The sequence below is a fragment of the Mauremys reevesii genome, linkage group 15 (assembly GCF_016161935.1).
Source record: "Mauremys reevesii isolate NIE-2019 linkage group 15, ASM1616193v1, whole genome shotgun sequence".
Taxonomy (NCBI): domain Eukaryota; kingdom Metazoa; phylum Chordata; order Testudines; family Geoemydidae; genus Mauremys; species Mauremys reevesii.
Window position 1 is genome coordinate 37,125,166 of NC_052637.1, and position 22,530 is coordinate 37,147,695.

At 40.8% G+C, this 22,530-nt stretch overlaps 2 protein-coding genes and 1 non-coding gene across 20 annotated transcripts in view; 2 read left to right on the top strand and 1 right to left on the bottom strand.

Annotated features, from left to right (window-relative positions):
• Nucleotides 1-74: 74 nt before the first annotated feature.
• On the top strand, nucleotides 75-21,077 carry C15H17orf58 (chromosome 15 C17orf58 homolog). 5 transcript variants are annotated; one of them, XR_005588525.1, is made up of 9 exons: nucleotides 77-206; nucleotides 7,001-7,633; nucleotides 7,765-7,854; nucleotides 9,494-9,685; nucleotides 10,236-10,529; nucleotides 14,262-14,362; nucleotides 15,151-15,935; nucleotides 19,814-19,884; nucleotides 20,919-21,077. XR_005588525.1 is itself a non-coding variant. In XM_039502039.1 (5 exons), exons 1-5 carry the CDS (start codon nucleotides 110-112, stop codon nucleotides 10,424-10,426), a joined length of 1,203 nt encoding a protein of 400 aa, XP_039357973.1. In that variant the 5' UTR covers nucleotides 77-109; the 3' UTR covers nucleotides 10,427-11,770. The 5 variants fall into 5 exon arrangements, 3 of the variants coding, with proteins under 3 accessions (XP_039357975.1, XP_039357973.1, XP_039357974.1); XR_005588526.1 differs by lacking the exon at nucleotides 19,814-19,884; XM_039502039.1 differs by lacking the exons at nucleotides 14,262-14,362; nucleotides 15,151-15,935; nucleotides 19,814-19,884; nucleotides 20,919-21,077 and having other exon boundaries at nucleotides 10,236-11,770.
• On the top strand, nucleotides 96-168 carry TRNAR-CCG. Its single transcript has one exon. It is a non-coding gene; the product is annotated as a tRNA-Arg (tRNA).
• Nucleotides 16,092-22,530, bottom strand: part of BPTF (bromodomain PHD finger transcription factor) — an 89,753-nt gene continuing 83,314 nt past the window's right edge. For 10 of the 14 annotated variants that reach the window (XM_039502029.1, XM_039502033.1, XM_039502024.1 and 7 more), the window contains 2 exons: nucleotides 20,274-20,460; nucleotides 16,092-17,911 (listed from right to left, as the gene is read on the bottom strand). In XM_039502029.1, coding sequence (XP_039357963.1) covers nucleotides 17,875-17,911; nucleotides 20,274-20,460 — 224 coding nt within the window. In that variant the 3' untranslated portion in view covers nucleotides 16,092-17,874. Of the gene's footprint in view, nucleotides 18,684-20,273; nucleotides 20,461-22,530 lie in introns of all 14 variants that reach the window. The other 4 variants (XM_039502026.1, XM_039502025.1, XM_039502027.1 and 1 more) reach the window with 4 other exon arrangements.

The following is a 22,530-nucleotide window of genomic DNA, read 5'->3' on the forward strand; positions in this document are numbered from 1 at the left end:
GCTGGATTCATCGAGGACCAAGGGCTGGGGCGGGGCGGAGCCAGTTGGAGCCGGGCGGGGCCTTTAGAGCGCGCCCGTCTCCGTTTTCACTGGGTGACCCAGTGGCCTAATGGATAAGGCATCAGCCTCCGGAGCTGGGGATTGTGGGTTCGAGTCCCATCTGGGTCGTGCTGATCACACGTTTTGTAGCGAGCCGGAGCAGCCTGGTAAATTCGTGTCTGGGCGCCCCGCCGGGCTCCTGGGCCGCTTCCACGTTCTTATCGCCCGCAGGGGCTGCACATGCCGCCGCCCTGGTACACTTTTCATCCTGCTGTCCCGCCTCCCGTGCACGGGAGAGGCGACGCGCAGGAGCTAGGGGATGATTGGCGGCTGGTGCACGTCGCCGGGCTGCGATGGCTGCGTGCCGGGGATGCCTGCACCGGCACGGGGCGGAGAACGCTTGAGGCAGACGCTCCCAGGGCAGCTCGGCCCCTCAGAAAGGAAACCCCCCGTGTAGCGGGGCTGCGTACAACGAACCCCGGGCTGGCCTGTGCTCGGGCACCGGCACCGGCGCGCTGCGAGCGGCCTCCTGGGCGGGCGTGGGGTTTTCCTGCCCCGGCCGCCCGCCCGCAGAAAGGGGCAGGCGATGGGCTGGGCCGGGCCAGACCGGGAGCGCGGCGCCGGTTCCCATGTAAACACAGACAGACCAGGAGCGCTCTGTGGCCAGGGGCCGCCGCCGGCACGTGAGGGCGCGCGGGAAACAGGCGACGGCCCCGGCCTGTGCCTGTCAGAGGGGCGCAGCCTGCCCAGGGCAGGGCGCGAGTCTGGGGTTTGGCCTTTCCTGGGCGGGGCGGGGCGCCGGGTCCCGCCCTCCTCCCACCTTGAGGCGATGTGAGTTGATGGCGCCTCATGCGGTAAGTAGCAGGCGTCCCCCTTTGTTGTGCACTTTGAACGGTGAGAGAGGTACTGGGATAACAGCCCGAGCCAAAGCCCACGAAGTGTGTCCGCTGACTGCAGGGAGCTTCGGATCAGGGGCCTCGTTCTGTACAGGGATTTGTGTCAGCCTCCCTCCGGCCTTACTGGTTTTGATTGGGCCTTCCCAGGGTCTAGGTGCTGCTGGTTGAGCATCTTGAGGATGTGTTGTGCTTTGTTTTTGGCAGGCGATTGGATTATGGGGAGATACAGAGGTAGACCAGGCCTTCATTTGGACTTAATTTTTGATCTTTTAGGCCCGGATTTTTAAAGGTATTGAGACATTGTGTTGTGTCAGCGTTGCAGTGCCAGAGGGATTTAGACGGCTAACTTCCTTTGTCAGAAGGCATGAGTGCCTAAAACTCGCATTTAAAATCAATGGGATTTAGATTCCTAAGTGCTTTTGTCACTTTTGAAAATGACCATCTAATTGCTTAGGTTGTTTGTTTTGTTTTTTTGGACATAGGAGCCTTTTATTAGTAGCTCTGAGCGTTCTGGTGTCCTGCTTTGACTGGGAGCAACGTACAGCACGTTGGGTGCTTTCCTGGTCCTGTGCAGAGAGCCCCACCTGGGAGAGATGGAGGGTCCCTTCGTGGTTGCAGCGAGAACAGACCTAAGCAGATTGACACCTAACTTTTAAAATCTGAGCCCTAGTGTTTTGTAGTGAGCCATTGTTTATCACACATCAGGGTGATGATGGCATCAGAACTTCAGTGTTCTTTTCTCTATGGGGATTAGGAATGGGGAATTCATCCGTTTTTTTTTTTTTTGCTGCAAGCCAGTATTATCACCAGTGCAGGGTCTGTGGGGTTTTTCAATAGATGTAATTGGTGGCTAAAATTGTAGTTCTAAACTTTTCTCATAGGGAGAAGGAATCCTATACTAGGAGTGTTTCACTACAGTTTGCTAACAAAAAAAGCAGCTTCACCAGTAGTAGCATCAGTCAGTGCAAAGGCTAGTGTAGACATGTTAACCACCACATGGTCCACAGTGCTACCAGTGAAGCTGAAATTTTAAAATAGTTGAATTTTTAGGAGAAACACCTGGACATAAACACAGCAATATAGGAAAATGGATTATATTATACTGACAAATAGTTTTATCAGAAGGTTGTATCTATTTAGTGGTTTCTTTATATCTTCAAAAGGTCCACATGGTTCTGATGCATCCCACATACATACTCCTTAAGTAGATATAAATTACACCCAGAAAGACACCTTCACATGTAACTCCTCACATATTCATACTCACATCTTGCCCCATACATCCTTTACATAAGGAAGAAAATGCTGAATCAAGAGAGCATAGGCATCATTTTCTTATTCCTTATCCTCCAGGGGGCGCCAGTGCTTACCTTTCTAGTGTTCAGACACTAACCAGCTGATTTATTTACTATTTGAGGAATTTAAACAATATAAAGAGTTTAACATTCAAAGAAGCATAACAAATTAACTTAATTATTTGCAGGTTGTATTTGCTCCTTGCCTGCCATAGCACAGTCCCATAGAAGCATATTAGGTAAATGTTACAGAACAACTGTGTATTTCATCTAATCCACCCCATTGTTTTTTCTGGTGTGTTGCCCCTCATTGTCCCACCTAACCCCAGGAGAAATGGAGAGGAATGCACTGTGCTGGAACAACTCCTAAACAGCCAAATTAATAAAATATAATGGCTGAGATGTTTAACGTGAATCTCCAGTTGTGAATTCAGTTCAGCATTGTGTCTGGGTTTAGATTTCTACAGTGTTTTTTTCCCCCACATTAACATACTTACAGAATTAAAACATTTAAACGGCATATTGTAACAAGAAAAAGAATTAACACATGAGGCAATGGGAAATTAAAGAATAGGGTCATATATGTATTACAATTTCCTTACATATTGCAAACCATTTTAGATATACGGAGAATAAACTCAATTTATTTTAAAACCCAGTTTCAGTAACTTGAATGAGTATCTAGAACTCTTACACCCCTCCTCTCACCTTACACACACTGAGCCAAATTCATCTTGAGTGTAACTTTGTTGATGTGGGATTCATTTAGCCAAATATGCTTGTTCCTATATAACCAGTTTAAACAGTTGAGGACTTTTCTTCATATTACTGAAGCTGCTTACCCCAATGCATGATAAGGGGTGTTATGAGGATTAATCAGTTAGTTTATGCCTGTTTAGTGCTTTGAACACAAAAAGCACTAGACAAGTGTTGTTAAAGGTCATTAGAAATATCCTGTAGCCTGCTTACTGAAGCCCATCTTTACAGACAGAGGAAAGCTATGCAATGAAAGGCCCCAAAAGATTGCTGAATGTTGTAGTATCTATCGCTTAGTTTAAGCTTAAATGGTTTATTAAGAATGATCAATGCATTAGAATAAATATATATAAACGCTCTCTGGATTTCTAATGCGCCTGCCGGCATGCTCTATATTAAGTTACCAGTCAAGACAGAGAATGGTTGGGACAATACTGCAGCTTTAGGATTGGATATTTGCCCTCACTGAAGTAAATGGTAAACTTCCATTCCATTTAATTATTTAAAATTAAACAGACCAGAGGTATATGAAAACTTATTTTGGTTGCTCCCAGTTAGAGTGGAAATTTTATTTATTTGATGTCTGATGTAGATAATTGGTATTTCTTTATAGCTGGACTGTCTTATATATTCCAACAAATTCCCCAGCAGCACAAAGCCTTATTTCATATAGCTGTGTACAGTTTATTGCATGTACAGTTTATTGCATATATTACTTATATGCAAATTAGATACAATTAACTTAGGTTTAAACGGAGACTGGGAATGGTTGGGTCATTACACTAATTGAATCTATTTCCCTATGTTAAGTTCTCCTCACACCTTCTATGGGTCATCTCAGTTATCACTTCAAAGGTTTTTTTCTTCTGCTGACGATAGCTCATCTCAATTGATTGGACTCTTCCAGTTGGTATGCGTACTTCCACCTTTTCATGTTCTCTGTATGTATAAATATCTCCTGTCTGTGTGTTCCATTCTATGCATCCGAAGAAGTGAGCTGTAGCCCATGAAAGCTTATGCTGAAATAAATTTGTTAGTCTCTAAGGTGCCACAAGTACTCCTGTTCTTTTTGCGGATACAGACTAACACAGCTGCTACTCTGCTAAAATAAATTGAAACTATACAGGGAACAGCAGACCTTTCTGTTGAGAATAGACAATGACTATAACAAATTTGCAAAATCCCCATGAAATAAGGGCTGAAATAGCCAGATGTACAATAAATAAAAAACATGCACCCATTATAACCGACTGTGCATAAATTCTGATCTCATCCCTGCCTGTCCCCAAAGTAGCTGCAGACATGTAGTGGTGATGTGTTCCCTGAGTCTGTATGCTGCATTTTAATGCAGTTCCTTGTATCCAATTATGCGTTGATATGTTTTGTACAATTTCCCCTCAGAGGTAGGGAAGGAAAACAAGACCCCAACCCCGACTACTTTGTGTAGAGAATAGGAGTTTAGGGAAGATTCATTTAATCAGGCAAAGACAGAACTGACATTTCAGGCAATTGTAGCCAGCGTGGGGGGGCTCCATGCACATTTCTCTTAGGAAGTGGCAGTGGGAGGCTAGCAGGATTGCGGCAGCTTGGTCTTGCTCCAATGGTTTGTCCAGGGAGCGATTCATGTTTCCCCTAAGGCTGCCTCTCATTAGCATGAACCAGGGGGAAGGGCATAAAAGACTCCAGTTCATTTAGAGTCTGGAAAAGGTTTCCTTCAACATGACAACCAAAGCATTCTGGCTCCTCTGTTTTGTCATGGGACCATCGTCCAACTTGGTGTCAGGTAAGTTTCTTAACATGCCAAAGCAGAAAAGGGCAGATTGGCTGTTTCCAGCAAGGAGGGGAGAGGTTGAGCGTCGCTCTTTCCCACAAAGACTGGACACATTATTTCCAATTCTTGCCTTGACAGCCCTCTCCAGCTGCATCCGTTTCAGCACGCTGCAGCAGCAAGCACATGAGAGGCAAGAAAAGGAACTTTTTAGCGTGTTCATTGGTCAAGCAAGCAAGCAAGCAGAGATACTTGATGTGTCAGAGGAAGGTGTGTGTCTGGGGAGGCTGGAGAGCACCTGCAAGAAACAGAATCAGCGAATGCCACGAATCCTGAGTTAGCCAGTGTTGAGCAGTTTGTGAGTTACTTAGTGGTTCATGTGTGTGGTTTCTTGTGTGACTTTTTTAGCCCCCTCCTACTCCCTGTAGGCTCCAAATTTGTTGTTTAGTGCAGCTGTTCTGAGCTCCCACCTGTGCCTTCTGCATGTCAGACTAAACAGATTTGTTACTGCATCCCGCAAAGGGCATGGAGGTAAAAGGTGCATCTCTCCCCGTGGACAGAAAAGATCAGGTGTTATGTTGAAGTTCTATTTTCCCAGTCTCCAGAGATCTGACAGAGGAATTGAGCGGGATTGGAAATCTGGGTCATGACAAAATGCTTAATTTCTTCTTAGAAATTCATTGCTTAGTGAAAACGTGTCTTGGGGGTAAACATCGCAGGTAGGAGATGTGTTTGAAAGGACTTGTTCAGGCTCCAGGCAGAACAGCTCCAGTGCACTCTGGCATGTCCCTGTCTTCAGCTTGTACCTCCCCCCGCCCCCAACTTGTCTTCATGGAAATTTCTGACTTCGTATGCATTCAGCCCAAATATCAGGAAATCTTTCCCATGACAACAGCTGGTGAGAGCAATGGAGAAGTAATGGTGAGGTCAACAGCTGAGAGTCAGGATTTGGAGATAAACCAGGACTTTATTCATCTGTGTATGTCAAATACTTCACAGGACGAGTCAGGATCAGCCTCCTACACACTGTTAACCGCAAACAGCGAGCACCCACATTGTGTGTGTGGGTAAACTGTATTTAAATACTCTACATTGGCAAACTAATTGCATGGCAAGCATAGGCTGAAAAGGAAGAGGGAACCACAAATTTGAAGGGGAAAAAAACTGCAGGGGAAAGAAAACTCTGTCTAAAAGGAAAGTCAATTTGCTTTGTGAGATTCAAAAGGGGAAAAGGATGGTGTGAAATGAGACCTGGAAATTTTCCCAGTTGGCCTGCACTGTGCTGTTAACCTGCCTGACCCAAAAACACAATAATATTTTATCATCATAATAATTTCTTAACTTTCATTTAGAAATAAAGGGCAGATCTCTCTCAATCCCATCTTTCTGCCATCAGGAACAAATGCAAGGGATCATTACTTAAAAGCAATGGCTTTTCTACCAAACATGAGCTTTTTGGGCTCCTTGACAGCTCTATGGCGCACAAGTCAGAAGTCCAAAAAAACGCTGGATAAAGATCTATTCAGCAATCCTCAAAGCCCATGAGCATTGAAAAGTCCAGATGACATTGTCAATAAGGCGTCCCATGGATGGGAAAACCAAATAGTTCTGTTGGCATAGCCTTTTAAACAATCAGCCCGAGCTGCACTGTGAATCTGGCTCCCCCGGATGCTCCCTGGACTTTCAGGGCTCTTTCGAGAGAAGGGTTTGTTTATAAATCATGTTTTTAATTTGTAACAATAATAGTAAAAATGCAGATCACCAGGGTTCAGCTTGCACACAGCTGGGCCAAGTTCCATGCTGGAGTTACTGGGATTCTGTCTGAAATAGGAGCTAGAAAGTTCCCCTCCAATCTTTCCTGTGTTTCTGGCCCCCGCATTTTTTGAAAGGCTGTTTTGTTGTACGAATCCCAGCTATTTTCAACCCCGCAGCATTTTGGAAATGAGAAGCTAATTCAGATTTTGTTCCACAAGCAATGATGCCCAGAGAGGCAGGTGCTATCCTTTATGTGGGGACAGTGAAATCAGATGCCTATCAGATATGGGCACTCTGCTTTATTCCTGTTAGTGGATCATTTATTGTTTATATTGTGGTAATGGCTAGAGGCTTCGATTGCCCCTCCCCTTGTGCCAGGCACTGTACATACATATAAAAAAGGTTTCTGCCCCAAAGAGCTTACAAGTCATCTCCCCCCCCCCCAAAAAAAAGGTTAAAACACTTCTACCTCTTCTGTTTATTGTACATAGGATACCTGCCCTATATCGGAAAACCCATTCGAGCACTCAGCAAGGATGGGTACAGTGCAGCAGACTCCACACCACGCCAAACTAAGTTCCCATTTAGAGGCAGCAGTGGTGGTGAAGAGAATCAAACAGAGCATTGGTTGCTGTCTCCAGCTAACCTCCAGTGGCCAAAAGCTGCTGACATCCTCTCCGTCTCACCAGACAAAAAGAAAAAGGCCAAAACCTCAGTGGAAAACAATACGGGGCTGAGGAAAGAGCTTCACCAGGATGGCAGGGTCCTGGCTTCCGAGAGCCACATGGAGGGACCTCCTTCTGCTTCCTTTGACTTCAATCATGCAAACAGAATGCATGCAGATAGGTTTCAATCCGAGGCAGCGAACAGCATCTCAGCACACTTCCACCATAGAGCATTTTCCCATTATAAAGGCAGATCCTTGACTTTAGCTGAGATGCATCCTTTCCAAGACACTGGGGCAGTTGAGACAGAAGATCCCAATATGGTGGATCACCTTAACCGACCTGGCAAGGTGAATCCCTACAAACAGCATGACCCTATAAGAAACATCAGCAAGCCCTCCTGGGTCACCAACCGCCAGTCATCTAGCCTGCTGTATCACTTCAACGTGCTGAAAAAAGGTAAGGGGGAACCTCTATAGGAAGGGACTTTGTGACCTCTCAGGAGAACAGGGTTACTTACTTTCAGTCCTGAACTCCAGGGGGCATGTTGTGTTAATGCTGCACATCCACAACATACGTGCCTGTTGCAGTTCTAGATGCTGACAACAAGGAGAAGGTGTGCCTGACGGAGTGCAGGAGGGAGAGGGATGAAGCAGAGGCTTTCTGTGTGAGTGAATTTGGTAAGACCATTTTGTTCCATTGCATATATTCTCACTTGCAGGCAGGCACGGCAGACGCACTCGTTGGCCAATGCTACTAGCACATACATTTCCTTTCTTGTTTTTAAAAGCCTTCTTGGGCTTGCTCCAGCCTATTCTAATAACTGTTTTTAAGGCACCCATCACAGATGTTCCTATACATACACAACAAATAGCATCAATCACATTTCACTATCTCATCCCCTTTCTGTTTTTCTGACACTGGCCTTCTTAGTGTCCCCACTCCATCCACACATCACTGTCAGTGATGAAGCCATTTCACAAGCTGTATAATTCTCCATTTCTTATTAACCCACAATTGGATACATCTCTCTACCTTTGTAGCTGTATTGTTTAACTGCCATTGCATTATTTACCTAGCTCTAATGAGTTTTAGGATATAATTTGGATGGAAGACCATGCCAGTTGATGGCCTGAATGGCATGCTCTCGGCATTCCGGATTCCACTTTAGCTTCATAGGACTTCTGCCTGCAGCGGTCATGCTGCATTAGAGTCTAATGGCCATTTTGTGTCACACACAGATGGTAGCAAAAGATAGTGTAGTTCTGAGTTAATTGCACTGGAAATTGGAGCACAAGTTTTCTGAATGGAGCTGTCTCATTATCAAAGCAGCAGGGGATTAGATGGTGTCTTTCTCAATATTTAAAAGCAGATAAGTAAAATACATGCCTAGTACCAGTTAACAGGTGTTTCTATTTCCAGAAAATAAGCATATTATGAGGCATCTCTTTTGCCTGACTAGACATTAGGCAGTTTTCTACAAACAAACATTCCTTAATTTCCTTTTAGTCAAAATTTTAGAATGACTCCCAGCACATAGGTCTCTGATCGAGGCCTTGTACTGGCCCTCTGCGTATTTCATCCTTTAATGATGAAATAATTTCATTTATTTCTTAAATTAAAAAAAAAAAAAGCCTGTCTCTTAACCCAGCCTGAATGAACATTAATCTGCACAGCCCCATGCCCCGGTTCCCCTAGAGTGATCACAGAAGGGGCTTTACTCCTCATGAATTTACATCTAGAGATTAAAAAGCTAGTGGCTGCATCAAAGAGAAGTTTTCACTCCATGAGGCAGGTATGGCCTTGACCTTTGTCAAGGAAGTTTTCTAGCCTTACCTCTCCAGTGACTTTATCGCAGTCTGTCTAGAATACATGTGGGGGATTTTCCAGTCCCTCAGTTAACTCAGCCCAGTCCTGAGTCTTTCTGAGGCAGAAATGGTGTAGCACGGTGCTATGTGATTTGCTAAGATTAGGACTCATGCTGCTTTATCAGGCTGCATTGCAAGGACACTGAGCAAGAGGACTCTCCTTTCAAATTAGATAATACTCCCGTGTAATATAGTAATACAGCAGAATACGCTAATGAATGTTTCTTTTTCTTCTCCCTTTCAAGTGAATACTCAACCCCACCATTCCTAACCTGCACTGTTATTCAACAACACATAGGACTCAACTTTGAAGTACTTTATAAACTTCAAGACTTTTGTTCACTGCACCATTGTGATTCATTTAGAGCCTCCGCATGTATCATGAGCTGAGTATCAATGTGCCAGTAGCAAGTGTATCGAGTGATTGTTTTCCCTCTCTCCCTTAAAACAGCAGTGAATGGGATTGTTCATGATGTGGAAACACTGGAGAAAGGAGTCCACCTTGTTACACTCTTGGTAAATAGCGACGGATTATACAAGATGAGTCGCCTGTATATCACCCCCGATGGCTTCTTCTTCCGAGTTCACATTCTCATTGTGGATGCTTTAAACTGCAGTAAACCATGTCCAGATTTTAAACTTGGTAATGATTCCCAGCTAAATCCAGTCAGTTGCTCTAGGTGGTGTGGGATTTCAGTTAGCCTAGATTTAAAAGGGGTTCATGGGACAGGTTGGGCAGAAGGAACAGCTTCATTTAGGAGCAGGGGGGCACACAAACTGTTTTCTTTCTGGTTTCCAGGTATCTGCAAAACAAGCCCAACTGTCTGCAAGGCAGAATGGTTAAAGCCATTCAATCCCCTAAAACTACATTCTGTAAAACATTTGCCCTGCTGATGCTTTCACCAGCAAGCAGACCTGCTTCTTTTATCCAATCCCCAAAAGCCAAGGTGATGGTGGGGGGAAGTTGGCATAGCCAGTTCCAGTTTTCACCCATCTCTTGCTTTATTAATAATTTGAATTTTGCTACTTTAACACATTTGGTTTTAGCCCAATGTATGTTAAAAGAAAATGTGACTAAGCTACAATCATCCAAACTGGAACAGGTGTTTTTCTAAAATGAAACAAGTAAAGGAAATGAAACAAACAAAAATGAAAATAAACCAACCCAGAGTAAATTATTTGTTATTTTGCAGGAAGTAGATATATTGTGATGGGTCAGATCTACCACAAGAGACGGCAGCTACCTGCACCTCTGCTGCAGTTCCTGAGAGGGCGTCTGCGGCCAGGAGATGGGCTGCTAAGGAGCGGCAGCAACTATGTAAAAAGATTCAACAGGAAGAGGGATCGTAAAGTTCAAGGGGCAGCTCACACCAAGTGTAGATGAGGCTACAGTTCTAACTGCTTTACTAGGGCATAAGCAGCACTGGCAGTCAGCTAGCAGAACAAAACTGGTCTCTACTTTGATTGAGTCTGACCTTCCTTCCATAGTAAGAATCCTTTTAGAGTGACTACAGCTCAGCTCTTGCTTAATTCTGTCTCTAGTACTGATGAACGCCTGATGTCTTATATGGTTTATAAAACAATGTTTCTTTCAAAGGTTCTGATTATATCCAGATACTAATATAGTGCGCAAAAAAAGAAAAATACAGCCTAGAAATCAAACCTATTCACTGACTGTAGAGAACACAAGCTGCTTAGTGGATTTCCCTTTAAATATGGTTCCAAAGTAATAGGTTATCCTTTTTGTAATACACAATTTAAATCCTAATATTTTGATTATTTTTAGAGCTACATTCTTTTGTTTATCAGGAGTAACTGGAGTCACTCTGGAGTTACACCAGTTTAACTGAAAACAGCTGTCTCTTATTGCTTAGATTAATATTAAAAATGGTGTATTTCCTAGTATTAAAGTTCTCAGTGTAATGAAATTTAAAAAAAGAGCATTCAAACCCTAAATCTGTAATGTGTTGCATGATCATTTGTAGGTCAAAGGCTGCACAGCATAAATACGTAGACATTTGTTTTGAAACACGATCAAAGGATTTATCAAACTAAGCATTCTGACAAAATAACATTTTTGCAGCACTTTGGTTTCCTCAAAGTACATAATACTGTTTTTTAAAACTATGAAAACAATGTATAATTATACCAATTTTTGTCAAATATAAGGGACCAGATTTTTCTTGTCATTTAGAAACATGTTCAAAATACATATGCCACAGCACACCTTACTGGAGCTTACACGTATGTTCGGAGATTGATCCATTTATAGATTTCAAGGCTAGGTGGCATACTTTTGATAATTTAATTTGACCTCCTGCATAACACAAGCCATACAACTTCCCCAAAATAATTCCTAAAGCTTTTTCTAAAACATCCATTCTTGATTTTAAACTTGTCAGTGATGGAGAATCCACCATGACCCTTGGTAAATTGTTCCAATGTTTAATTACCCGTTTAAAAATTTATGCCTTATTTCATTAATTGAATACAAATCATGCACAAATAGCCAATTAGTATGTGTATAGTTACCTATTTGCATGTACAAATTATGGTATCAAGGCATGCAAATCAGTCATGCAATTGCATACACATTTTGCATGCCTAATTACTCTTCTGGAATGGATGTTCAACCCTGAAACTATTGAGTGTATTTGGTATAATTTTTCTATGAAGACAAGTGTATGAGGTTTATATCTGCAAAACAGTAAAGCTACTTTTGGAATCAGTTCTATGTTGGACCTGATCTTTTACTTTTAGAGCCTTAGTGAAACTTCAACAAATATTTGTTTTAACATTTAACCCCTTGTAGGAAATGCTGGTATTAAATATTCCTAAATAGCACTCCCCCACCCCCCAATTATCTCAAATCCAGCTTCTTAGCCTTTTCATCTGTTTGTTTTAATCAGTTCTACTCTTTGGGCAGAAACTTCAAAAAAAAAAAAAAATTCAGGAAGAGACCCAGTGAAAAGATTCAATGCCTTTTCAAAAAAAAGCATCAACTTGCTTAGCTAGTAATGAAAACGTTCCCCTAACAGCTAGTTCCCCTAACAGTGGGAAAAAATAGCTGCCTTTTAGAATAGCAGTAAAATCTCTTGCTGTTGTCAAAATGTTAAAAAAGTAGTATCTAGCAGGTGGGCTATGAAAGCTTCTTCACTGCACTGTGTTGATGGGAGATGCTCTCTCATCAACTTACATTACTATTCTCCTTCCACTGGCATACTGGCGTCAACAGGAGAGCAATCTGCAGTTGATTTAGCTACACTAGGCCCGCTAAATCGACCCCCGCTGCATCGGTCGCAGCAGCATTGGTCCCCAGTAAGTGTAGACATGCCCTTAGACAAAGTAATAAATGTGCCTCTCAGGCCTGGTCTACCCACTGGGGCAGAGGAAGTGGGGGAATTTATCTAAGTTATGCAACTTCAGCTATGTCAGTAACATAGCTGAAGTCGATGTACTTGGATCTACTTACCGCAGTGTCTTCACTGCAGTGAGTCGACAGCTGACGCTCTCCCATCGACTCCGCCTGTGCCTCTCGCTCCACTGGAGTCGATGGGAGAGCGCTCAGCCGTCGATTTATTGCATCTAGTCTAGATCGATTGCTGCTCACCGACCCCGCAGGTAATAAGACAAGCCCTTAGATATAGGCAGTCAAATGTGTGTTAGCTTCAATGAGAGTCTGCATAGCCATGGTGGGGAGTGGGGGAAGAAGTCACAGAGGCAAATATCAATCTTGATTTCTGTACGACTCTGGACAGCCCGCCAGGAGAATACATTCATTTTGTAGAGCTCTGTAGAATTCAGGTCTGGAACCATTGATTTTTGACTCTGCTGTAGAGTTACACAATAATAATGAGGTACATTTTTTTTTTTAAAAGGCAGCTGAAGCAAGGACTCTCTCAGCAAAATGGTACACCTAGGTGACTATGCATTATTGCAGAGTACACCAAAGGATTTTACCAGGAGACTATTCAGAAACCAAAATTGTATGGGCAGGCAAGCAAGGTGACATTAATAGAACAGCAAAAGTACTTTCCCAGAATTGTTCTCATGTGATTTGTTTCTTGCCATGCACTAGGCTTAGAGCACTGACTGCAAACACTGCTGTCACTTCTAAAACATTAGATATTCTTGCTGTAAATGAGCATTTGATTGCATTGTCAACTGGGAGAGAGGTGAAGGGTTGGTTTACTGGGCTGCACACACTAGCTAGCTTTTAGAATCAGAACAGTTTTATCATATGATTGATGTTTGCTACCTGACAACCAGTAGCTTGCATCTATCTAAAAAGGTCACAGTGCCTCCTTACTACTTTTATGACAGTACATTTAAGTGAGAACAGAGTTGAGCAAGCATGGAGAATGGCCCATTTACAATTGAGATGGCAGTTGAAATTTTCCCAAGAAAACTCTAATGAGGGGCTTTTACTTTGGCAGAATAAGACTGTTCCTGGCAGCAACTCAATGTACTGGAGGAAGGGCTACATGAATGTCTCCAGTTTGGGTTCTGATATTTGCTCAGTGATGCCCCGTTTTCCATGTATCCAGATTCAGCAATGCACACATCCCCCACTACCTTCATCCATGACACTGAAGAGTGGTCTAAAGCAGACACCTGGAGTGGGGAGTGAAGGGTAGCACCATTGCCCTGGCTCATTTAATACTTGCTCTCCCCCAGGAAACGAATAGGATATCAGTGGTGGTGATGGACAGCAGCTGGAGCAAGACCACTAGCTTAGGACAAACCAACATTTGACCAGCCCTAGCTTTAAACCACACCCTAGAATAATATTGCACCTGGAGAGTTAAGCCACTAAGGAAATAGATAAAGCCTTTATTAGGTAAAGTTGAATTACACACCATTTTATTTGGGCCCAACTCTATTTGGTGTGTATCTATTTTTTCATTGGATTACACAGGGACTAGGACATCATGACGTTACTGAAAGAGGGAAAAGCAGCAAGATCCTTTATTTTTCCTTTCACATCACAAAATCTTACCTTCCTTCTGGAAGAGGTGAAGTGGTTATTTATTGTGTCATATAATAAGAGGTAACAGTCCAATATTTATCAATGTCTATTACTTAAACATCTAACTATTCATTGTTTTCACTTTTTGGTAAACGCAGCATATGTTTTAACTGGTGGTGTTTAAAAATATATGTAGATGTGTCATACTGCAGAAAGATGTTTATAAACATCATTTGGATTGCTCTTCTAGACTCTCTCACTGAACAAGATCACACTATTTTAAAAGCTGTACCTGATTTGAAGAAAAAAAAAGGGCCATTACTTATACTACTTGCTTTACAAGCTCAAGAGGTGAGGTGGCAAAGAAACTTCTGAATTACAATAGATTACTAATGCAGCAAAGGAGTGGAAAGAAAGTGAGAATTTCTTTAAAGATCAAAACATTTCATACTCAATTACATTAGCCAGTATGGGGCAGATTACTAAGCATATCAAAAATGTATTAAATGTACAAGAAAGTACATGTTTCATAGAAAACTAGTCTATAGTACAGCTAGCTTTTCATACTGAGTCAATTTTGCTTTACACAGATTTTAATGATTTCATCATTAAAAGACAGTTTACATTTCACTTTCAGGTTATTTTGTGTGGTGTTGGGATAGCAAATGAGGTGCACATAGGCTACACATCTATCTTCATTAAAGGGACACTGTCAAACTTAGATTGTAAATTGTTAACTCAGGAAATGTCCCCCCAATTCTAAGAGTCTTTAAAAAACCCATATTCCAACGAGCGCCAGTGAAAAGGCCAATGTCAAGCAGGCCTTAATAGGACATGGGCAACAACGTGCACCAGTACATCAGCAACAATGCTAATGTACAGACCAATGAAAGCAAATATAGCCACATGCATTGCTAAACAGATCAAAGTTTAGACAACAAAAAGGACAAATCTGGCAGGGATTTTAATTCCCAAAACTTCTAGTATGTTTTATTACAAACAATGAAAAGCCAAAAGATTTTAAAAGTAAGTAGATGACAGTGTCCCTTTCGAGTGTATTTGCCCCTCAACATTTCTAACAAACTGTTTTCCAGGATCTCTTACTTTAGAAGAATGTTAACTCCTGGTGTTTTTTTCAGCAGGACAAACATGAATATTTTGCAGCCAATCCACTGATACACTGAGCACATAAGACACTGCAGTCTCTCCAGTGATTTACCTAGATCTGTTATGAACACCTTTTATGAGGATTTAAAAGCTTTTGAACTAAATTCTACACAAGGACTAATTACATCCGCTCGAGTTTATCTGAGGAGCTCTGACGACACAGCATAAAGAGAAACAAACCTCAGCTTGGTTAGTTTGTGTCACCAAAAACCCAAGTTAAAACATAATTCAGTAACAGACACTGGAATTTACATGGTAATAATACATAGAAACAGGACACTGGAGCAACATAGCAGGTCTCAAGTATTATGAATTCTCATGCTTTTAAGAACCAGTTTTAAGTATGATTTTGAAAAACCATGTACAGGAATGATACTGGTATTGCAAATATGGTATCTCTATTTTTTAATATATCACTTTTAAAAAAAAGACAAAACCACAAAATTTGATACCTGATAAAGCTAGAAAATGTCTCCACATGTTAGCTGGCAACAGAAAAACTGAAAAGATGTCAAGAATGTGAAAATGTCTATATGAAGTTAAGAGAATAATTTGTATTAAAAATTCCTAAGAAGTTACATAAAATTTGGCAATGCCAAGAGCTACATAATCAACCAATGTTTCATTAGAAACGCAACCAAATCGGATGTCAAACACAAGACTTTATTTGTCTAGGATGAAATGTCCTATTACGTACAAAAAAAGTACTCTTCAGTTTGCCACAACTGTTAAAAACATAGCAATCTATTGGCTACAGGTAAGAAAGTTCTTTTCGCATTAAGTTTCAAATGACATCATATATATTTATATATGAATAAATAGTACAGAAATACTATGAAGTTGGGAAGAGATGCAGAATATTTTCAGAACTCATTAAATTGAGAATTTTCCTTCTTGCATCAAACACAATGCATACAATATGTAGCATTTATTTTAAGAAGTCAAAGGACAACATAACCTAAATGCAACTACTCTTCCATAATATTTTTAAGAAGCATAAACTGATTTTGTTTTCACATTGAACAAATCATTTTTAGTTTTCACATATAGGTTAAATGACAGTATCTGTACAAAAATGTATGGGTTTTATTAGATAAAATTAACCCAGAAGAACCTGTAAACCTGAGCATGTAATTGTAAGAAAACTGTGGTCAGTAGCAATGTCTTATTTCTAAGAAATTAACAGGAAAGGTTCTTGCATAGCAGGGTGAGGTTAAACCCAAGGGAAGTTTATCCATAAACCAGGTAAATCCCAGATCACTGTAGGACAAAGCTAATTGTGAATTAGTGCAAAATCTAGCAAAATGGTTGTAGAGCTGCATAAACCAGCGTTGGCTGATTTACTGGAGGCAGTTAATAGGACAAAGTCAGTTACATAAGCAATATGCAAGTGATAGATCAGAGAGAGGAGAAGGAAAAAAAGTCTGCAAGTCACATCTCCCTCTGTTGGCTTCCATTTATCCCTCATGCTAGCTTTCCTTGTATAGGGAGAGACAAAACCACTGAGAATGCCCTTCACGGATATAATTACAAACATGTGGGACTTCATTCCTGGATGGTATTTTGCCTTCTTTCTAATTCAGAAGTGGACAACGAAATTTCTCAATACTGCCTTTATTATCTGATGCAGCAATTATGGCACCACAGTAGAATTGTTTTTTAAAGGGATAGTAGTTGCTTAATGAAAAGAAAGAAACACTTTCCCTTTCTACCTTTCCTACCTTTTCCTCCCCTACTGCTTGGGATACTTCCAGTTCCAAACAGACCCCCCTCAAAAACTTTACAAACATATTAGCGCACATTCAAAGACAGCTACATCTGTGGGGAGAAAAATTATCTCCATTTATTTTGTTTCATTATACATCCATGTTTTGAATTTTAATACAAAAAGAAAAAAATTAGAATCTGACAAATGTTTACAAACAAGATACCTTCAAATAGATTTTACTCATTTCAGTCTGGTGCAGAGTAAATGACAAATTGTACTGTTATATTCAAGGCAACAGAGTCTGTAGTCTGTGACCACTTAGCCCAACTTTTATGCAAGCTTAATCGTTTTTCTTTACCACGAATGATAAACTCATTGTTGATTCCCAGTTTTTTTGTGTGTGCACATGTGTACATAGCAGCTCCTTTCATAGAAAGAAAAGACATCTAGAGGTCTTCTTGTACTTTTACCTACAGGAATCATGTTAAGATACAGAATGGATTACATGTAACCGGGGCCGGATTTTATAAGAAAAAATAATTAGCTGACAATGAGGGCAGCAATAAAAAAGCGTCCTTTTTTGCAACAATAAATAAATACAGTCAAAGTTTTCTGTGTGGACTTTAAACCAGCTTCTTCACTGAAGAACAGACGTGGCATTTCCATGGAGTTAAACTTGACCCCATTTACTGTATCTTTTTTCTTGCTTGCTTGCTCTCTCTCTCGCCAACAAAACAAAGGTTTCTCACTTCTGCCACAATAGTACAACAATTTGATCTTGACAAGAAAGTGGTGCTGCTGATTTTTATTCCTTTGTCCTTTGGACAAAATAAGCCAAGAATATAATTTGACTGCTGTGACCAATAAAAACACAGTTTACATCAAGTCTTGTCAGGATAACCTGACTAAAAACCATCTGGCTTCTTAATTAAAAATTTTCAGACAACCAGATTCTTGCTGTGTGTGTGTTAGGTTAACACGCTGAACTCTAAGAAGCTGTAGACTGCAGTTTGTTGTTATGAGACCTGCAGAATACAGAAAAAAGTGAATTAAGCACCCTTCATTTTTGAGAACCCTGTTTCTCTAAGAGGATGCCAAGGGTCAATCACTGAGAGGGGAATGCAGCCATGTTATGTCTGTTCATCTTTGGAGACGAACACCATTTAAAACAAGCATCTCCGAACTTTACAGAAGTTTTCAGCTACAGCATTAAAAAATTCCACTGTATACAAAACATGATGCTTCACTGGAATATCCAAAAATGCCCAAAATAAAATTTTACTAATCAAGATACATAATAGTATTCTGTAATAGGGAAGGCATAAAGACAATTCATAAATTATTACGGTACTTTTGGTAAAATATACAAAATATACTTAAGTTACATTGATTTGGGAAGTCTTTGGATAAACGTTCAAACATAAAAAACTGAATAGTAAAAGAAATTAATACCACATTTTTGCTAATCAGAGTTCAGCGAATCCCCTTTCTAACGTTCACAGTTTTATTAGTGACTGCAAATAATTAATTAAAATACATAGTTTCCAAGACTGAATTATTTGACTTTGTTTAAATACAGTATTCCAAGGAACAGACAGTTTCTTAATACATTTTTGTTTACCAACATGGCTGCTGGCAAATAATTTTTTCCATTTTAAAACGAACACTTAATATTTGGACATTGATCTGGATTTTTTAAGGCAGTTTAATGTCACGGTACTGTACAATAAAAGAAAGAGTGACCCCAACATCCAGTTCTGATTCCAGTTAAAAAGGTCAGACTAAAGATATCACAATCTGCAAGAAAAGAAAGAACATGGATGGTGTAAATGAAGAAGCACAATAAATAAGATGCAGCAATGAAATTAGTGTGCAAACAATGAATGTTGGATAACCAAATATGACAGAATGAAAGAAGCATGAGCCAGTAATGGCCTGATAAAAGCAGATATCACAGAATTAAATTAAGAGGGTAAATACACAAGTGCTTCAATTGGCCACACCTGCACTTCCCCACAGTCCTGCTCTTGTCCCACTTTGAAAACTAGCAACTTCCAGATGGGTATAAGTGCAGCGTCCAACAGAGTTAATTGCAAATAGATTTAATCCTGAATTGATCTGTGGGGGAGGGATAGCTCGAGAGGGGGAGCATTGGCCTGCTAAACCCTGGGTTATGAGTTCAATCCTTGAGTTATGAGTTCCATTTAGGGAACTGGGGTAAAAATCTGCCTTGGGATTGGTCCTGCTTTGAGCAGGGGGTTGGACTAGATGACCTCCTGAGGTCCCTTCCAACCCTGAGATTCTATGATTCTATGGTTAAACCTACCAGAATTCAAGTGTAATGGTCAAGTTGACTAATCTACCAACTGACTGTACATAATCAGAATTCTGATTCAAGTTGACTTTAATGAAAGTAATATTTGTAATTAAACATAGGTGGTTTATTGTTGGGATACAAATCTGCAATGATATATGGAGAGTCCTATTACTATACTAGTGTTCAAGAGTAAGCTAGTCTCAATCTTAATTATAGCAGTACTACCACTCACAGCTCCCCTGGTTTCATGTAAGTAAGTACATGATACTATGTATTATACATAAGGGCATATGGATTAGAGCCTGAAATGTAGCTGGCAAGCTGTATAGTTCATGTTAAGCAGAGTGCATGTTAGTTTTACAAACAAGGTTCCCAGATGGAATATTTGGTACCAGTCTTTTCCTGCAGAAAAGGAACTTAAAGTTAAGTTTCTGTTTTTTATTTTACACTATTCGTCTCAATTTTAAATTTCTATTATTTCAATTGGACGTATAGTTGCTTAAAAATGAGTGAACAGGTTATCTAAATAATACAAAACAAGAAAAGATGGAAATTCGCTAGGTAAGAGTAAGGAACTGTTTACTTTTGCATACATTTGAATTTTCCTTAGATTGTGAGCTCTTTGGAGTAGGGGGAGCATCCTTTCTGCAGTGTTAGGAAAGGACCTGGCACCAGTGGACAGTAAGTAGCTAATAATAATATTCAAAACAGAAGCTGACCCCTTTGATTTGGTTTTCACAGTAACTGAAAAGGTCTTCTTTATTTTAGTGTTCAGTTTCTTTATAATTATGATAATGCCCATATTGATATGCAATTCGTATTTTCAACAAAAATTATACAAATACTTAAGGGGGATCAGGTTCAGGCCCTAAGTTTGACAAAAACCAACAGCTGGAATGTATTGACTCTAGATTCTTCCCTTCCAAATCTAGCTATAATGGCACGTGTTGGGGAAGAGGCAGGCCTTTATACAAGTGCAGTAGGATAAGCTTAGGGTAGTAGGAAGATTTTCTAAAACAAACTCATGTTATAGTCAAACGATTATCAATATAGGGAACACTTTGCCTTACCTGCTTGCCTTGAATCCTTTTAACTTCTGTACAAAGAATGATTCAAGAACCTCTGCACATTGGTAAAAAGGGGAGTCACTTGGATTGTAGTAACGACAGTTATCAAAAATTTTGGTCATATCTGCCACAAACTCTGTCACCTTTTTGTAGTAACGTTTCAGGATTCTTTCTTCCATGGTCGCAAGGTCTTAAAAGAAAAAACAAACAAACCAACCCATACCTGTTATTTAAAACGAGACATCTTTAAGTTTCCCAGACAGAAGTTTATTTATATCATCACCAAATGTTGTAACAAAAGCACAACTGGCGTGGCCACATTTTCTGCAATGTTGTTTGTGACATGATGCCAGGTGAGGGGTCTCATTTAGAATGGGTGCTTCCTCCCATGTCACGTGAATTCATTATATGTAATTTACACATTGTAGTTACAGCAACTCAAGTTTTTGAACCCTCCATTACAGAGCTGCTATTTACTCCTTATGAAGACAGGACACTGCCATTAGAGAACTCTGATTCTATTCTTTGTATTTTTTTGTTTTCCTTATTTTTGAATACTGTCATCAATAAATGCATAATAAATACACTTGATTTAGAGTTCATCTGCTCCTGCTGATTACTCCTTACTTGAATTCATAACTCTTTTAGGCACATCCATTCATTGTCCCTGAGATGCACATTACCACACAAAGGGCAGAATGACTTCAAGGGCTTTCAGACTGCAAACTGACAACTTGAACACCGCAGCCAATCAATTCTGAAATTTCACGGAATGTCCTAGGCATCCATAGCCAGAACTGTACTGATTTGTACTGTACTGTATCTGCTGTCTCTGTGTTCCATTCTATGCATCCGAAGAAGTGAGCTGTAGCTCATGAAAGCTCATGCTAAAATAAATTTGTTAGTCTTTAAGGTGCCACAAGTACTCCTGTTCTTTTTATGGATACAGACTAACACGGCTGCTACTCTGAAATCTGTACTGATTTGGGGGAAAATCAGGGATACATGAAGTCCCTGCGAACACCAGCTCCCTCAATTGTCTATCCAACAACTGGTTAATGACACCCATTAATGGTTTTCAGCATAACAATACCGCAATTCATCACTGCTCATCTTCCCAAGAGAGTTTAATATGTTGACATCCTGAATCACTTATCAGGATGTCAACATATCAGGAGACAGAAAGAATAATAATGGTGGCAAGGAATGGGGACATACACACAGGCATCTGGGGAATGGGGGAAGGGCACACAGCGTTCCTGCCATAGAGGAAGGGGAAATGGGCACACACACAGAGCCAGTGGTGAGGCAGGGAGAATGGAAACCCCGGTATGGGAATATGGGGGGCACACAGACTCCACAAGGGAACTCGGGGAGAGTTACAGGGAATGCTAGAAACGGAGGGGGATGGGAGAGTGACACACAGAAAGGTGTGTGTGGGGGGGGTGAAAGAATGCAAGCAGCTCCTGGTGTGTGCAATAAGCTCGGCCTACGCAAGTTACAAAGGCTGCAACTCCCTAGTTAGAAACAAAGAGACAGGCATTGAAAAAACAAACTAAACGGTCTTTAAATTTAAATTAACAAGTGTCCCTCTTAACTTGATTGAGAAAATGAACAAAGGATTCACCTGCCTTAAAAATATTCCTTCTAAGTGCTTGTTTTTTAATCCCACCAAGTGTCAAAACATTTGCAAACATGGACATCTTTTGATGTGGTTTACTCATCCGTAACAGGTGGTCTTCCTCCCAGTTACAGCGACAATGTGCTAAGTGTAACCGGATAGACTGCAAATTCAACAATGTTCTCACTTGGCGTTTCTGAGACAGTTTTACCCACAAGAGAAGATTAGTGTTTTGTAAAAACATACAGCCAGCTCTTTTCTGTGAAACTTGAAGAAATTTAGGTGGCCAAATTCCAGTTTTTCCCCTCACACACCAGAATTAGCGTCCTTATTTTTGTGAAATGTACCAAGTGGTCAAGTTTTGTGTGACATCCAGAAGTCAGAAACTCCAGCCGCAAGCACACTGACTGCTAAGACAATACTGACTTTGAAGGAAGACGATTACAAACATTTGTAACCATTTCTTGCAGCAGCTGGGTTTTCCTTAGAGATCTTACATCCACGTCCTGAGGCAGCCCACCACTGCTTTGTCCTTGAGATTTAATAAGATCACAGCACAACATAGTATAGCTGCAGATTATTATACAGCTACAGTATCCGCCCCAAAAGGATTTTCTTCCTTTTCAATAGAGCTTTCAG

What these genes read in the sequence shown, in the direction of transcription:
- C15H17orf58 (XM_039502039.1), top strand. Translation starts at nt 110, where the DNA reads ATGGATAAGGCATCAGCCTCCGGAGCTGGGGATTGTGGGTTCGAGTCC. An exon ending in CTTCAACGTGCTGAAAAAAG is followed by an intron (nt 7,634 to 7,764) that starts GTAAGGGGGAAC and finishes TGCCTGTTGCAG; the next exon opens with TTCTAGATGCTGACAACAAG. An exon ending in TTTCTGTGTGAGTGAATTTG is followed by an intron (nt 7,855 to 9,493) that starts GTAAGACCATTT and finishes CCCTTAAAACAG; the next exon opens with CAGTGAATGGGATTGTTCAT.